General features: G+C 36.6%; 1 protein-coding gene and 1 long non-coding RNA gene across 3 annotated transcripts; one reads left to right on the plus strand and one right to left on the minus strand.

Annotated features, from left to right (window-relative positions):
* Positions 1-1,688: 1,688 nt before the first annotated feature.
* LOC139768566 (uncharacterized) lies at positions 1,689-3,021 on the minus strand. Its single transcript, XR_011717397.1, has 3 exons — positions 2,536-3,021; positions 2,165-2,452; positions 1,689-1,983 (listed from the first exon to the last, which is right to left on the minus strand). It is a non-coding gene; the product is annotated as an uncharacterized lncRNA (long non-coding RNA).
* Positions 3,022-9,376: 6,355 nt separating this feature from the next.
* On the plus strand, positions 9,377-14,623 carry LOC139768567 (uncharacterized). 2 transcript variants are annotated; one of them, XM_071698891.1, is made up of 6 exons: positions 9,377-10,242; positions 11,553-11,789; positions 13,114-13,213; positions 13,308-13,764; positions 13,842-14,060; positions 14,345-14,623. In XM_071698891.1, exons 2-6 carry the CDS (start codon positions 11,562-11,564, stop codon positions 14,616-14,618), a joined length of 1,278 nt encoding a protein of 425 aa, XP_071554992.1. In that variant the 5' UTR covers positions 9,377-10,242; positions 11,553-11,561; the 3' UTR covers positions 14,619-14,623. The 2 variants fall into 2 exon arrangements, with proteins under 2 accessions (XP_071554992.1, XP_071554993.1); XM_071698892.1 differs by lacking the exons at positions 13,842-14,060; positions 14,345-14,623 and having other exon boundaries at positions 13,308-13,840.
* Positions 14,624-17,895: the final 3,272 nt, after the last annotated feature.

The raw sequence follows: 17,895 nt of genomic DNA on the forward strand, positions 1-17,895 counted from the left end.
ATATAACCCCTTAACTAATAAATATATTTTATTATTGACTTATTTTGATTGCGCATTAATTACCGCGCGTGGCTCTGATTGCCTCTCTCACTTCCCTTTATTTGATTTAAAAATTGAAACAACAATGTGTAATAATAATATTAATAACATACCGATATAAATCTGGGGTGGCCATTTTCCATATAGCGATAAATAATTGTTTTTCAGGTGATTTTACGTCCTGATTTTGATCTTAGTAATTTAGGTTTTAAAATTTGTAGAATAAAATTAAATGTTGCTCGCTTTATTCTAAAAAAAAGGTTTATTTTAAAAATTAAATATTTCTTCCTCATCGAATAATAATTCTAATAATGTTATTATTTGTGCAAATATAACACACAATAACCTATCGTCTGCCATTTTGACGTGCTTATAGTCGCTTACATTGCCAAAACGAACGACATTTCTTACTATTGTGTAAGCGCTCAGATACCAAATCGAACGATTGAAAACAGCGCTTACAAGGCTGCGTTCAAAAACGTCACCCGAGTGCACACGAGTATACTCCCTTCTCTTTCTATCTCAGCGAATTAGAAGGAGAAGGGAGTATACCCGTGTGTACCCGGGTGACGTTTCCGAATGCAGCCTAAGCGTGAGCGCTTACAGCGCGTGAGCGTCCAAACCGAACGCACCCCACGACTATTGGCTTCTGCACACAAAACGCGGAAACGCTTGCCGCGCGGCAAGAAGCGACGCGGTAGCCAATAAACATTTGGTTCTTACGGAAAAACAACACGTTGATTGGTTACCGCGTCGCTTCTTGCCGCGCGGCAAGGGTTTGCGCGTCCTGTGTGCAGAAGCCATATGACTGTCATGTGCTTTGGCCCTTAAGGTGGAAGCACATAAAATTGTAGGAGCCATGAGCAGAATGCAGAAGCCATATGCGCATGCGCTATGGTGTATGCATTCTGCCCATGGCTTCTGAATTTTCAATCTACATAAACTATGCTTATGTATTTTTATGTAGATTGAAAATTCAGAAGCCAAGGGCAGAATGCAGACACCATAGCGCATGCGCATATGGTTTCTGCATTCTGCTCATGGCTCCTGCAATTTTATGTGCTTCCACCTTTAGCGTTGTCGTTAAACAAATGTGAATCACCAACACAAAGCTGACAGATAACAGTAAGGCAACTACTTGAGATTGACGAGGATGCCTAAATGCATAATATCTGTGCAGTGTTTAAAATAATTATTATAATCACTAAATACATTTTTTTGGTAAAATATATTTGTGTATTTATTATACTTTCATTTTAAAAAATTGTAAATCTTAAGTTTTACTAATTTCAATTTATGTTTTAACAACTATTTGTATTTTAATATCAAAAATTTACTAACGATATTATTAAGTAATTTTTCTAGTATTTCGCTGAACAATTATTTCAAACAAAGAAGTGACACCATCGCTCAAAAAATTCAAGTTATGAAAAAGAAAAGAAAGATAAAACGGTTCGAAAATAACAAAACTATAAATAAATGTGAATATTTCGTTTTTATTAAACATTAACATATACCTACGTTTAAACCTAATTTATCAGATAATTTTTACAAAGTAAATTTGTAAGTAAACATATGAAAAGTAAAATGATTTGTCCTAAACTATCAAACAAAAACTATTTCAATTATTTGCACAATATATAGACGGACACGTGCGGATATTTTTCCTTCCACTGATTAACCAATTGATTAAACAATTGATTTATATTACAGAAATAGAAAACAATCTTCTGCAGTTTAGGACATCGTTTCAAAATAACGGAACAATTATCAGGTATATCAAGTTTCACGTTAGAAAGACGTAACTCTTTTAAGTTTTTGCACTGCGCTAGTAATTCCAACCGGTGATCGGTGAGGACAGCATGGGACAAATCAACTTCTTGCAAGTTTTGATAAGAGGAAAGTAATCTAAATAAGCTCTCATCATCAGCTGGGTATCCGTATCTGTAACAAAAATGATGTAATTAGTACAGTACTTTAATTGCAAAGAAAAAATTCATGTAACTTTTTCAAGATGCTCGCAAAAGAAGCAAACAAATTTCAATAAAGAATACAATAATGTGTTTTAAAAGAAAATGTAGCACACACACATACAGATCAAGGTCCACTTTTTGTAAATTCTTACAGTTAGCGAGAGCATTAATACCCTCAGATGTAAGACGACGTGCGTACAGTAATGAATCTATTACTTCCAAGTCATGACACGAATTTTCCAACTCTATTAGAACTGCATCGTCTATAAAGTCTTCAAAGCCTGCCGATAACCGACGAATCCATTGATTATTTTGCAGTATTTTGCAAAGACGTTCGGTTGTTATACCAGTATCAGAAAGGTTTAAGTGTTCCAAATTATTTAGCCCCTCGAGATACGAAAATCCTTCGTCGTCTATGCCAGAATAACTTAGATCCAATTCTAACAAAAATTTGTGTTACAAATTGTTATACAATTTACCAATAATCTTGACAATTATATAGATATACTATATATGCATATACCTTTCAAATTTTTACATGTCTCTGAAGTTTTAAGTAGGACAGGATTTAAACATTCTCCATGGTTGCAGTCACTTAATCTTAAATGCGTTAAACGCCTGCCGCAATTATCAAGAAAGTTTACGAAATCATTAACATCAAAGTTGCATCCTGTAAGATCTAATTGTTGCAAATATTTACATCTAGGTGTAAAATAACAAAATATATCGCACATATATTTGTCAGAGCTAATATATCGCATATTCAAACGTGTATAGAGTAGAGGATCTCGTGTTAAAATATCAAAGCGTCTATTATTTACTTCATTCATGCGGCATAATGTTACCACATCTAAGTATTTAAATATTTTTAGTAGTATTTCATTCTGTAAAGATAAAATATAATTAATATAATACAAAATAAATACTTTAATACTCAAAGTACGAAATGTCATTATTGTAATAAATATTGTGATGAGAAATAGACTTCTTAGAATACTTTACAGGAAGCGCAGATATACTGCAACGTGATAGCTCCTTGGATTCATCCGATGAGAGTTTCATACTCTTGGCACAAGTCGAATTACTTTTCAATAAAATACGACGCGGATATCTCTGATCAAGAGGTTGCTCATAACCAGGGATTACCTCCTGAGATACCTTTTTGTGCTTCAAATTATTCTTATACGAAATCCTTCTTATGTCGCTGCAAATATTATCAGAACAAATTAAGGGGATCCTGGACAGGGGACAATTACTGACAAAAACAGTCAGGGCTCGTTTTTTGAAACGGCTTTATAGATCGCAAAATCCTTTTACAGGAGTAAAGTATAGGTACTAATGAAGAGTGGAAATTTAAAAATTAGTGATAATTGAAAAAAAATGCTGTCCTCATAACCATATTTTCTAATATAAACAGTTGTATAGGTTATATATGTACGAAATGAAATGTTTCCACTCTTCAGAATACGTGCACAAACAATAACATACCTTTGAAATTGAGATTGAAAGCCTGGAAAAAAAATCTGGGCTTCGAAAAAATCGTGTATATTTTCCACAAAAATATACACGCAGGTTAGTAAGTGGAGACGGCACAGGTATCGAACAAGGACAGATGTCATTTCGTTAGACAAAGACAGATACAGGAAAAGCAAAATTAAATTTAAAAATGTTGACATTATCGACATCGAGAAAGTTCGGCCGTCACTCCAGCATCCCCTTAATTTTTAAATTAATTTTTATTATTAACAGAAAAAATGGATAAAAATATTATTTAATGTCAATGATAACAATACCTTTTATAAATAACACAATATTCAGGAAAATTTTGTTGCAGATGAACTATATCCAAGTGTGCACTTTTTGAATCTGCTGTTAAATTATGAACATCGTCGTGGTGTGAAGAGTACATGCTGTTAATTCTTTTTAACAGATTACTTAAACTCTTGTTAGGATTTCTAGGAAGGATCAAATCTGATGTACCGATAAGCATCACTGCATCCAGTTTTGTAAAAGTTTTATCTGAACTGCCCTTAAACATTAGTCTGAGCATTTTGGTTTTGAAGTTGCACGGATGCGACAACGGTGGAGAAAATAATCTTGATTGCTGGGGTACAATCTGAGACGATTCATCCCACAACTGAATCCAGTGATTATTGGAATCTTGAGCCGAAATTTGAATTACGCTTCCAGGATTAAATATTTCGTAAATACAGACTCTGACTGGATATACAGCTTCATGAAACTCGATATCTTTAAATAGAAAATATTATATTTACTCTCTTCTCAGCAATCTTCCTTAACAATATCCTATTTATCGATTTAAATATTACATACCAATATATCTTTTTGTCGCATTATAATCGTATGATATGGGTCTCGTGACAGCTTTGTTTTGCCACGGAGATATTGAAACACCAGTACCATCCTTTATTATCCTCTATATTAGAAAATCAAAATTGTCAAATAGTAGAAAATCTTGTAACATATAATACATAGCGATTGACTCAACTTCCGAATAGCCTCTACCTCCGAATTTGATGAAACTTGCAGCAATTGTTGACCATTAGGGGACACGTTCATACTATAAAGAATTTTGTACGGAAACAAATAGGAACGGAGAAATTGGCGTCAAAAATTCAAAATTTTTATTCTAATTTATAGACAATCTAGTGGTTAAATTTTGATGAAATTTGAGTGGTGTAGATTAATAGGTCCTAATACCTTACACCGATTTCTCTGTAATCACAAGCGCATGCAAGAAGTGTGCGAATTTGAAACATCATTGCGCGACAGAGGGCCTAAATGGGGATTGGAGGGCAAAGCGCCTAGGGGAGGGGGTTCAAGGGGGCGAAACCCCGGCCAGGGGGGTTCAGGGGGGCGGAGCTGTGATATAACACTTTTCAATTGCAAAAGCAACATCTATTACGAAAACAAGACTTAATCTGGTAGAAAACTGTTGTGAAACAGGCGTTGGCAGAGAAGGTGGTTGTGGAGAGAGGGGCAACGCCCTACCTTGCGTAGGGGTCTTGCTAATCTTTTCCGTATCTATTTTTAGTATATTGTAGACTCATCTATTTAGTAAGGCGAAGATTTAGTAGATATATAAATCCTTATACACGCCAAGTGAATGGAACGTTCTACCTTGCGTACGGGGCCTCGCTAATATTTTCAGTATTCATATTTTTAGTATAGTATGTGGTAGACTCATGTATTTAGTAAGGTGAATATAGTCCGAAAGCGTCTTTCTCTTGTCATGAATCATCTTCTGTCGCTTAGCGGCTCGCGGGTGCGACTGTGATTGCGATTACGTCTCTTGACCAATGAGAAATGTCCGATTTTCGAGCAGCTTCTTTCTCATTGGTCAAGAAATGTAATCGCAATCGCAGTCGCGGCATCTCGCGGCTGCGAGCCGCTAATCTGATACGGGCTTTACGTGCTAAACTTGTACTACGTTTACGCGAGCGTTACTTCTGTAGTAACTTACGATAATTCGTTCGCGTAAACGGGATTTTTCTTTGCGTAAACGGGATTTTGTAGTAACTTTACGATAATTTACTCTGCGTAAACGAGTGAATTATCGTAAGTTACTACAGAAGTAACGCTCGCGTAAACGTAGTATTGGTCTAGGTTTTGGTTTCTCTTTGCCGCTCCGACGTTTATATGTAACTGTCTGTACACACATATTAATATGTAATCAGTAATCATTCATTAGTAATTAGTAAATTATACAAATTACCATTTGTATTTTTTTAATTTCTCCGTTCCTATTTGTTTTCGTACAAAATCCTTTATAGTGTGGGTGTGTCCTTTAATGCTATACAATTGCTGTAAGTTTCATTAAATTTGGAGATAGGGGCTATTCGGAAGTCTTACCGAGATTGGTAAATGAAGTTGTCCGTCCAAATTTGGAAATTTGGGTGGCCCAATTATGTCAGAGGCAGTACAGAATATGCTAAAACTCCCGTGGTCCACGGCAACAAATCTTTTCTTCACAAATTGATAGATGAAGTCAACACTATCCTCTTCTCCTACGGATATTCTGCCGACATAGGGATATCGACTACAACTCTCGCAATATGAAGATTTATTGTGGGTTGTCATATTGTCTGTCTAAAAGAAGACAAAAAATATGAAGAATAATAATCCTTTCTTTTTTAGCATTTGCTAAAATGCATTATAATATCATACATATTTATAATTATAGCGTTAAGATTATATGTATAATCTAACAATAAGTTTATCTTGCTTCCATTCGCATTGCTAAGTACTGACATCATTACATTGTCTGCATGTGTATGTTGAATATCATTATTAAATAATTAATTATTTTAATAACAGTTATTTTTTAATTTTGTTAATGTAGAAAAATGTTCTTTTATAAATCTGAAATATCGGGAGCTCTGTGTTCTTCTACTACCACGTGGCACACACGTGCACGAGCACAAAAAAAGAACAAAAAAATTACACAATTTAGATCGCTCACATTCGCCAGACTTACGCTTAGTTTCTAAATGACTATATAAAGTTCCATTCTACAATAGTCCGTAAGAGAGTAGATGTAAGACGCGTAAGCAGTAAGCTACTGACTAATAAGATTTTTACAATTCAAGAATAATCGATTGTATTTGGTCAACTGCTAGTAATGTTCTTATACCGCATACTTTTACAGTTATTGTACAATAATAGGTTTAAGATTTTCCGAAATGTATTTTTTATTTTACTCAATGTATCTTTTATCTCATTTTCCGATACACGTTATAACATGTTCCACCACGTGGTACTAACGCATTCATTCCGATTCAATTTCACCGAATTTAATACAGAACCAATCGAATTTAATCGGTCATTTTCAGCAGGGATGAGTTTAAGATTTTTCGAAATGTATTTTGTATCTTACTCAATGTATCTTTTATCTAATTTTCCGATACACGTTATAACATGTTCTACCACGTGGTACTGTGTTTCACACGGTAGAAGAACATACGGCATACACACGTTTACGTGCACCAAAGAAAAAAAATTGCAAAATTTAAATTGCTTACGCGTTTGCTACATTTACGCTTACGCTTTTAAATGACTAAAATTTTTCAAAATGTATTTTTTTATTTATTTAATGTATCTTTTATCTTATTGTTTGATATAGGTTCCTAACCTAACCTAACCTGACCTAACCTTGTGACCGAACTTCGGGTCTGAGAATATTATAAACTCACTTTGAATTAAAATAACGGTCGCCACTACGTTTATCGTGTGAGCATAGAACGCTTCAGAGCCAACGATGTACTCGAAAGCTGCTTAACTTCCTTCCTTCCTTCCTGTCTCGTACCAAGATACAAAATGTCCGCTGCTCAGCTTTACGCGTAGTAATGATCAATGTCCTCGGACAAGATCGCGCACTAACACTCGGTTCACGAACGATTTCGTCAAGGATTAAGATGAAGATTTATTTAAATAATTATATTGAATCTCGTTTTGAGTTAACAAAACAATGATATATATTTACTTCTTACACACGAATACAATTATGCGTAAGCGATTGACGAATCAAACTGTTCGCGGGCGTTACCCGGGTCCCTAACAGCATTAATATCCTGTATATTTATAAAATATACATTTGCTGTTAGGGGTACAAATCTCGATCCTTCGGAATACGACGTTAATATCGGATTCAATTACTCGTAGAACGAACGCTGCGTCAAGACTTTTAATAGTAATCGCGTATCGCGAAACTATCTTTTCCCTGAGCGTATTATTTACGATCGCGAATAAACGATATACAATATTGCGCAATCTAAAATACTCTAAGACCGCACTCGACTATACGTCCGCAGTCTTCAACAACTAGGCGAGAAAAGACCTCGATCTATCCCGAAGGCGACCCAACCAGAGTTGCCATTTCCTGAGCCTGGTAGCATTCGGTCGCATGTAGAGGGGATGGAGTGGGGATGGCTCTCGTGATGCGAAAATCTCGTTTTGTATGGCTCGGAGGTCAATTAAGGTGGTTACAAAAAAGAAAGATCATGAAATTCTCTACAAAAATGGTTCTATTCATTTTTCACGTACGATGAACCGTTTGCGAAATACAAAGTGACGAATGTGTACGTCGAGCGTTGTATCCATTTCCGCACCACCTTTGAGGTAAGATACAAGGCGCGTTTTTTTTTACATGGTGTCCCCAGTAGGCCTAATCCATGTCAAATGTAAAAAAATTATTGTTATTAAAAACATATTATTGTCATTTTATTTGGCTTCACAGTAATAATAATATTTTTACCATATTTTTCTATTAATTTTGTTTGGATCGTCATATCCGCAGGGGCATCTTCTCCAAGCAAATCTCGCAGCTCTGCTAACGTGAATTGGCAATCATCGTGATTTTCGATGTAATAAAATATTTTTTCCATTTTCTCGGCGATTTGTATGTCGAATGGTCGGCCTATCTTGCTGCTTGTTGGATGTTTTTTATCTTTTGCAAATATTCTATCTTCTAACAGTAGATTTTTTTAAGTGCGTAAATAATATTGAAAAATTATTTAAAGGGGTAGAGACAGACTTTATAAACATCCTATATTGTAAATAAAATTAGATTTCTTTGTTCCGCCAAACTTAAATAAATAATTTTTAGCTTTTATGCAAAATTCATTCCATAATTTGAATAATTTTTTAATATTATTTACGCATTTACAAAAAATCTACTGTTAAAAGATAGAATATTTGCAAAAGTTGCAAAAAGTAGCACATCATTTTATACAGTGCTTAAAATATGTACTACAAAGAATCTAATTATGGTTTGATTATTTTGGATGAAGCCGGTTGAAGCTTTTTCTACTCAATAATGTATACTAATTATACAATAAAAAGTAATACTTACTTTTCATTAAATTTCTTTGAACATACAAGAATTAAAATAAAACACATAACGTAAACTGAAAGAACGTAATTTAACCTTTTAAATGAACACAAAAATATTACAATTTAATTGCAATAATATACTTTCATAATTATGTAAAGACACAATATAATTTTCCAATAATTAGTTGCTCTGAGAAACTGTTATTATGGGCTTTGTTATAACAACATCAGAATATTTTACCGGCCTTATTATGATAGAATCTGCATTATACAAGTATAAATAATACTTTACTATGTTATTTGATTTATTTAAGAATATTGATTTTTTTTAGTTTTGTCCAGCTAGATTTGCATTTCATCCCACTGTGCGCCACCACGGAAGCCTCGCAGCAAGGAAAATCCGCGGGAGGCCAAGGCACGGGACCGAGCTCGGATCCCCGAGACTGGCGCGAGAACGCCGATCGGTTTACCTCGCCCCAGGTCCAGCACGTCAGCCAAACCCGCTTCCCGACCAAGCCTGATACGCCCCGAATTCAGGAATTTTTCTGTTAGCATGTTTTGATCAAGGTCGAGTTGCAGTTTGCATCAAAAGAGAAAGTTTCCGTTGAGCCGAAGAGAGAGAGACAGCTACATGATAGAAAGAGAAAGAAGATGGCAGATGTGCATAAGTGCATGGCGTGACCGCCCAGGCGCTCGCTGCGGATGCTCGAAAGAGAGGTCGGGTCGGGATAGATCGAGGTCTTTTCTCGCCTAGTTGTTGAAGACTGCGGACGTATAGTCGAGTGCGGTCTTAGAGTATTTTAGATTGCGCAATATTGTATATCGTTTATTCGCGATCGTAAATAATACGCTCAGGGAAAAGATAGTTTCGCGATACGCGATTACTATTAAAAGTCTTGACGCAGCGTTCGTTCTACGAGTAATTGAATCCGATATTAACGTCGTATTCCGAAGGATCGAGATTTGTACTCCTAACAGCAAATGTATATTTTATAAATATACAGGATATTAATGCTGTTAGGGACCCGGGTAACGCCCGCGAACAGTTTGATTCGTCAATCGCTTACGCATAATTGTATTCGTGTGCAAGAAGTAAATATATATCGTTGTTTTGTTAACTCAAAACGAGATTCAATATAATTATTTAAATAAATCTTTATCTTAATCCTTGACTAAATCGTTCGTGAACCGAGTGTTAGTGCGCGATCTTGTCCGAGGACATTGATCATTACTACGCGTAAAGCTGAGCAGCGGACATTTTGTATCTTGGTACGAGACAGGAAGGAAGGAAGTTAAGCAGCTTTCGAGTACATTGTTGGCTCTCAAGCGTTCTACGCTCACACGATAAACGTAGTGGCGACCGTTATTTCAATTCAAAGTGAGTTTATAATATTCTCAGACCCGAAGTTCGGTCACAAGGTTAGGTCAGTAAAAGATACATTAAATAAATAAAAAAATACATTTTGAAAAATTTTAGTCATTTAAAAGCGTAAGCGTAAGTGTAGCAAACATAAGCAATTTAAATTTTGCAATTTTTTTTCTTTGGTGCACGTGAACGTGTGTATGCCGTATGTTCTTCTACCGTGTGAAACACAGTACCACGTGGTAGAACATGTTATAACGTGTATCGGAAAATTAGATAAAAGATACATTGAGTAAGATACAAAATACATTTCAAAAAAATCTTAAACTCATCCCTGCTGAAAATGACCGATTAAATTCGATTGGTTCTGTATTAAATTTGGTGAAATTGAATCGGAATGAATGCGTTAGTACCACGTGGTGGAACATGTTATAACGTGTATCGGAAAATGAGATAAAAGATACATTGAGTAAAATAAAAAATACATTTCGGAAAATTTTAAACCTATTATTGTACAATAACTGTAAGAGTATGCGGTATAAGAGCATTACTAGCAGTTGACCAAATACAATCGATTATTCTTGAATTGTAAAAATCTTATTATGCTGGGTCTACAATGCGAGTCGCAAAGTCGTGAGTCGCATTGTAGACCCAGCATTAGGCTGATGGCAGAGAACGAGACGTAAGTGTCGTAGTCGTGGACGTAGGGTAAGGCAGAGAAAAACGTAGTCGTAAGGCCTATTGCCTACCATAGCCTTACCGACTACGTTTTTCTCTGCTTTAGTTCACGTCTACGTCTACGACAAACGTAAGCGCTCACGTCTCCTTCTCTGCCATCAGCCTTAGTCAGTAGCTTACTGCTTACGCGTCTTACATCTACTCTTACGACTATTGTAGAATGGAACTTTATAGTCATTTAGAAACGAAGCGTAAGTCTGGCGAATGTGAGCGATCTAAATTGTGTATTTTTTTTGTTCTCTCTTTTGTGCTCGCGTGCACGCGTGTGTGCCACGTGGTAGTAGAAGAACACAGAGCTCTCGATATTTCAGATTTATAAAAGAACATTTTTATACATTAACAAAATTAAAAAATAACTGTTATTTTCTTTAAAATAATTAATTATTTAATGATATTCAATACACACATGCAGACTATGTAATGATGTCAGTACTTAGCAATGCGAATGGAAACAAGATAAATTTATTGTTACATTATACATATAATCTTAACGCTATAATTATAAATATGTATGATATTATAATGCATTTTAGCATATGCTAAAAAAGAAAGGATTATTATTCTTCATATTTTTTGTCTTTTTTTAGACAGACAATATGACAACCCACAATAAATCTTCATATTGCGAGAGTTGTAGTCGATATCCCTATGTCGGCAGAGTATCCGTAGGAGAAGAGGATAGTGTTGACTTCATCTATCAATTTGTGAAGAAAAGATTTGTTACCGTGGAGCACGGGAGTTTTAGCATATTCCGTACTGCCCCGTACATAATTGGGCCACCCAAATTTCCAAATTTGGACGGACAACTTCATTTGCTAATCCCGGTAAGTCTTCCGAATAGCCCCTACCTCCAAATTTAATGAAACTTACAGCAATTGTATAGCATTAAAGGACACACCCACACTATAAAGGATATTGTACGAAAACAAATAGGAACGGAGAAATTAAAAAAATACAAATGGTAAATTGTATGATTTACTAATTACTAATGAATGATTACTGATTACATATTAATATGTGTGTACAGACAGTTATATATAAACGTCGGAGCGGCAAAGAGAAACGAAAACCTAGACCAAGTTTAGCACGTAAAGCCCGTATCAGATTAGCGGCTCGCAGCCGCGAGATGCCGCGACTGCGATTGCGATTACATTTCTTGACCAATGAGAAAGAAGCTGCTCGAAAATCGGACATTTCTCATTGGTCAAGAGACGTAATCGGTAATCGCAATCACAGTCGTGGCCGCGAGCCGCTAAGCGACAGATGCTTCATGACAAGAGAAAAACGCTTTCGGACTATAGATTAATAATAAATGAATATCTGTATTAAATCTTCACCTTACTAAATACATGAGTCTACCATATACTAAAAATATGAATATTGAAAATATTAGCGAGGCCCCGTACGCAAGGTAGAACGTTCCATTCACTTGGCGTGTATAAGGATTTATATATCTACTAAATCTTCGCCTTACTAAATAGATGAGTCTACAATATACTAAAAATAGATACGGAAAAGATTAGCAAGACCTCTACGCAAGGTAGAACGTTGCCCCTCTCTCCACAACCACCTTCTCTGCCAACACCTGTTTCACGACAGTTTTCTACCAGATTAAGTCTTGTTTTCGTAATAAATGTTGCTTTTGCAATAGAAAAGTGTTATATCACAGCTCCGCCTTTCCGAACCCCCCTGGACCTCCTTTCGGGGGACTCCGCCCCTTTACCCCCACCGGGGGACTTCGCCCCCTTGGACCCCCCCCCTAGGCGCTTTGCTTTCCAATCCCTATTTAGGCCCTCTGTCGCGCAATGATGTTTCAAATTCGCACATTTCTTGCATGCGCATGTGATTACAGAGAAATCGGTGTAAGGTAGGACCTATTAACCTACACCACTCAAATTTCATCAAAATTCAACCACTAAATTGTCTATAAATTAGAATAAAAATTTTGAATTTTTGACGCCAATTTCTCCGTTCTTATTTGTTTCCGTACAAAATCCTTTATAGTATGAACGTGTCCTCTAATGGTCAACAATTGCTGCAAGTTTCATCAAATTCGGAGGTAGAGGCTATTCGGAAGTTGAGTCAATCGCTATATATTATATATTACAAGATTTTCTACTATTTGACAATTTTGATTTTCTAATATAGACGTTAAAGGATGGTACTGGTGTTTCAATATCTCCGTGGCAAAACAAAGCTGTCACGAGACCCATATCATACGATTATAATGCGACAAAAAGATATATTGGTATGTAATATTTAAATCAATAAATAAGATATTGTTAAGGAAGATACGCTTTTGCTGAGAAGAGAGTAAATATAATAATATTTTCTATTTAAAGATATCGAGTTTCATGAAGCTGTATATCCAGTCAGAGTCTGTATTTACGAAATATTTAATCCTGGAAGCGTAATTCAAATTTCGGCTCAAGATTCCAATAATCACTGGATTCAGTTGTGGGATGAATCGTCTCAGATTGTACCCCCGCAATCAAGATTATTTTCTCCACCGTTGTCGCATCCGTGCAACTTCAAAACCAAAATGCTCAGACTAGTGTTTAAGGGCAGTTCAGATAAAACTTGTACCCTACTGGATGCTGTGATGCTTATCGGTACATCAGATTTCATCCTTCCTAGAAATCCTAACGAGAGTTTAAGTAATCTGTTGAAAAGAATTAACAGCATCTACTCTTCACACCACGACGATGTTCATAATTTAACAGCAGATTCAAAAAGTGCACACTTGGATATAGTTCATCTGCAACAAAATTTTCCTGAATATTGTGTTATTTATAAAAGGTATTATTATCATTGACATTAAATAATATTTTAATCCATTTTTTCTGTTAATAATAAAAATTAATTTAAAAATTAAGGGGATACTGGAGTAACGGCCGAACTTTCTCGATGTCGATGTCAACATTTTTAATTTTGTTTTTCCTGTATCTGTCTTTGTCTAACGAAATGACATCTGTCCTTGTTCGATACCTGTGCCATTTCCACTTACTAACCTGCGTGTATATTTATGTGGAAAATATACACGATTTCTTCAAAGCCCAGATTTTTTTTCCAGGCTTTCAATCTCAATTTCAAAGGTATGTTTTTGTTTGTGCACGTATTCTGAAGAGTGGAAACATTTCATTTTGTACATATATAACCTATACAACTGTTTATATTAGAAAATATGGTTATGAGGACAGCATTTTTTTCAATTATCACTAATTTTTTAAATTTCCACTCTTCATTAGTACCTATACTTTACTCCTGTAAAAGGATTTTGCAATCTATAAAGCCGTTTCAAAGAACGAGCCCTGACTGTTTTTGTCAGTAATTGTACCCTGTCCAAGATCCTCTTAATTTGTTCTGATAATATTTGCAGCGACATAAGAAGGATTTCGTATAAGAATAATTTAAAGCACAAAAAGGTATCTCAGGAGGTAATCCCTGGTTATGAGCAACCTCTTGATCAGAGATATCCGCGTCGTATTTTATTGAAAAGTAATTCGACTTGTGCCAAGAGTATGAAACTCTCATCCGATGAATCCAAGGAGCTATCACGTTGCAGTTTATCTGCGCTTCCTGTAAAGTATTCTAAGAAGTCTATTTCTCATCACAATATTTATTACAATGACATTTCGTACTTTAAGTATTAAAGGTATTTATTTTGTATTATATTAATTATATTTTATCTTTACAGTATGAAATACTACTAAAAATATTTAAATACTTAGAAGTGGTAACATTATGCCGCATGAATGAAGTAAATAATAGGCACTTTGATATTTTAACACGGGATCCTCTACTCTATACACGTTTGAATATGCGATATATTAGCTCTGACAAATATATGTGCGATATATTTTGTTATTTTACACCTAGATGTAAATATTTGCAACAATTAGATCTTACAGGATGCAACTTTGATGTTAATGATTTCGTAAACTTTCTTGATAATTGCGGCAGGCGTTTAACGCATTTAAGATTAAGTGACTGCAACCATGGAGAATGTTTAAAAAATATTTGGAGGAATTGTTGTCACCCCCTCTAACTCCTTAACCCTTTAGAAACAAACGATTTAAACGGAGGTACAAACGGGTACAAACGATTCTCCTTTGAATGGCGTTGGGCGTTTTCTGATATCTTAAAGTTGGGGGCTGGCGTTTTTTTCACCCCCTCTAACTCCTTAACCCTTTAGAAACAAATGATTTAAACGGAGGTACAAACGGGTACAAACAATTCTCCTTCGAATGGCGTTGGGCGTTTTCCAATATCTTAAAGTTGGGGGCTGGCGTTTTTTTACCCCCTCTAATTCCTTAACCTTTTAGGAACAAACGATTTAAACGGAGGTACAAACGGGTACAAACGATTCTCCTTCGAATGGCGTTGGACGTTTTCTGATATCTTAAAGTTGGGGGCTGGCGTTTTTTTCACCCCCTCTAACTCCTTAACCCTTTAGAAACAAACGATTTAAACGGAGGTACAAACGGGTACAAACAATTCTCCTTCGAATGGCGTTGGGCGTTTTCCAATATCTTAAAGTTGGGGGCTGGCGTTTTTTTCACCCCCTCTAACTCCTTAACCCTTTAGAAACAAACGATTTAAACGGAGGTACAAACGGGTACAAACGATTCTCCTTCGAATGGCGTTGGGCGTTTTCTGATATCTTAAAGTTGGGGGCTGGCGTTTTTTTCACCCCCTCTAACTCCTTAACCCTTTAGAAACAAACGATTTAAACGGAGGTACAAACGGGTACAAACAATTCTCCTTCGAATGGCGTTGGGCGTTTTCCAATATCTTAAAGTTGGGGGCTGGCGTTTTTTTACCCCCTCTAATTCCTTAACCCTTTAGGAACAAACGATTTAAACGGAGGTACAAACGGGTACAAACGATTCTCCTTCGAATGGCGTTGGACGTTTTCTGATATCTTAAAGTTGGGGGCTGGCGTTTTTTTCACCCCCTCTAACTCCTTAACCTTTAGAAACAAACGATTTAAACGGAGGTACAAACGGGTACAAACGATTCTCCTTCGAATGGCGTTGGGCGTTTTCTGATATCTTAAAGTTGGGGGCTGGCGTTTTTTTACCCCCTCTAATTCCTTAACTTTTTAGGAACAAACGATTTAAACGGAGGTACAAACGGGTACAAACGATTCTCCTTCGAATGGCGTTGGACGTTTTCTGATATCTTAAAGTTGGGGGCTGGCGTTTTTTTACCCCCTATAATTCCTTAACCCTTTAGGAACAAACGATTTAAACGGAGGTACAAACGGATACAAACGATTCTCCTTCGAATGGCGTTGGGCGTTTTATGATATCTTAAAGTTGGGGGCTGGCGTTTTTTTCACCCCCTCTAACTCCTTAACCCTTTAGGAACAAACGATTTAAACGGAGGTACAAACGGGTACAGACGATTCTCCTTCGAATGGCGTTGGACGTTTTCTGATATCTTAAAGTTGGGGGCTGGCGTTTTTTTCACCCCCTCTAACTCCTTAACCCTTTAGAAACAAACGATTTAAACGGAGGTACAAACGGGTACAAACAATTCTCCTTCGAATGGCGTTGGGCGTTTTCCAATATCTTAAAGTTGGGGGCTGGCGTTTTTTTACCCCCTCTAATTCCTTAACCCTTTAGGAACAAACGATTTAAACGGAGGTACAAACGGGTACAAACGATTCTCCTTCGAATGGCGTTGGACGTTTTCTGATATCTTAAAGTTGGGGGCTGGCGTTTTTTTCACCCCCTCTAACTCCTTAACCCTTTAGAAACAAACGATTTAAACGGAGGTACAAACGGGTACAAACAATTCTCCTTCGAATGGCGTTGGGCGTTTTCCAATATCTTAAAGTTGGGGGCTGGCGTTTTTTTCACCCCCTCTAACTCCTTAACCCTTTAGAAACAAACGATTTAAACGGAGGTACAAACGGGTACAAACGATTCTCCTTCGAATGGCGTTGGGCGTTTTCTGATATCTTAAAGTTGGGGGCTGGCGTTTTTTTCACCCCCTCTAACTCCTTAACCCTTTAGAAACAAACGATTTAAACGGAGGTACAAACGGGTACAAACAATTCTCCTTCGAATGGCGTTGGGCGTTTTCCAATATCTTAAAGTTGGGGGCTGGCGTTTTTTTCACCCCCTCTAACTCCTTAACCCTTTAGAAACAAACGATTTAAACGGAGGTACAAACGGGTACAAACGATTCTCCTTCGAATGGCGTTGGGCGTTTTCTGATATCTTAAAGTTGGGGGCTGGCGTTTTTTTCACCCCCTCTAACTTCCTTAACCCTTTAGGAAACAAACGATTTAAACGGAGGTACAAACGGGTACAATCGATTCTCCTTCGAATGGCGTTGGAGCGTTTTCTGATATCTTAAAGTTGGGGGCTGGCGTTTTTTTCACCCCCTCTAACTCCTTAACCCTTTAGAAACAAACGATTTAAACGGAGGTACAAACGGGTACAAACGATTCTCCTTCGAATGGCGTTGGGCGTTTTCCAATATCTTAAAGTTGGGGGCTGGCGTTTTTTTCACCCCCTCTAACTCCTTAACCCTTTAGAAACAAACGATTTAAACGGAGGTACAAACGGGTACAAACGATTCTCCTTCGAATGGCGTTGGGCGTTTTCTGATATCTTAAAGTTGGGGGCTGGCGTTTTTTTCACCCCCTCTAACTCCTTAACCCTTTAGAAACAAACGATTTAAACGGAGGTACAAACGGGTACAAACGATTCTCCTTCGAATGGCGTTGGGCGTTTTCCAATATCTTAAAGTTGGGGGCTGGCGTTTTTTTCACCCCCTCTAACTCCTTAACCCTTTAGAAACAAACGATTTAAACGGAGGTACAAACGGGTACAAACGATTCTCCTTCGAATGGCGTTGGGCGTTTTCTGATATCTTAAAGTTGGGGGCTGGCGTTTTTTTCACCCCCTCTAACTC

This window comes from Temnothorax nylanderi, unplaced genomic scaffold (genome assembly GCF_030848795.1).
Source record: "Temnothorax nylanderi isolate EJ_2023f unplaced genomic scaffold, tnyl_v1.0 TNYL_tig0017_pilon, whole genome shotgun sequence".
NCBI lineage: Eukaryota > Metazoa > Arthropoda > Insecta > Hymenoptera > Formicidae > Temnothorax > Temnothorax nylanderi.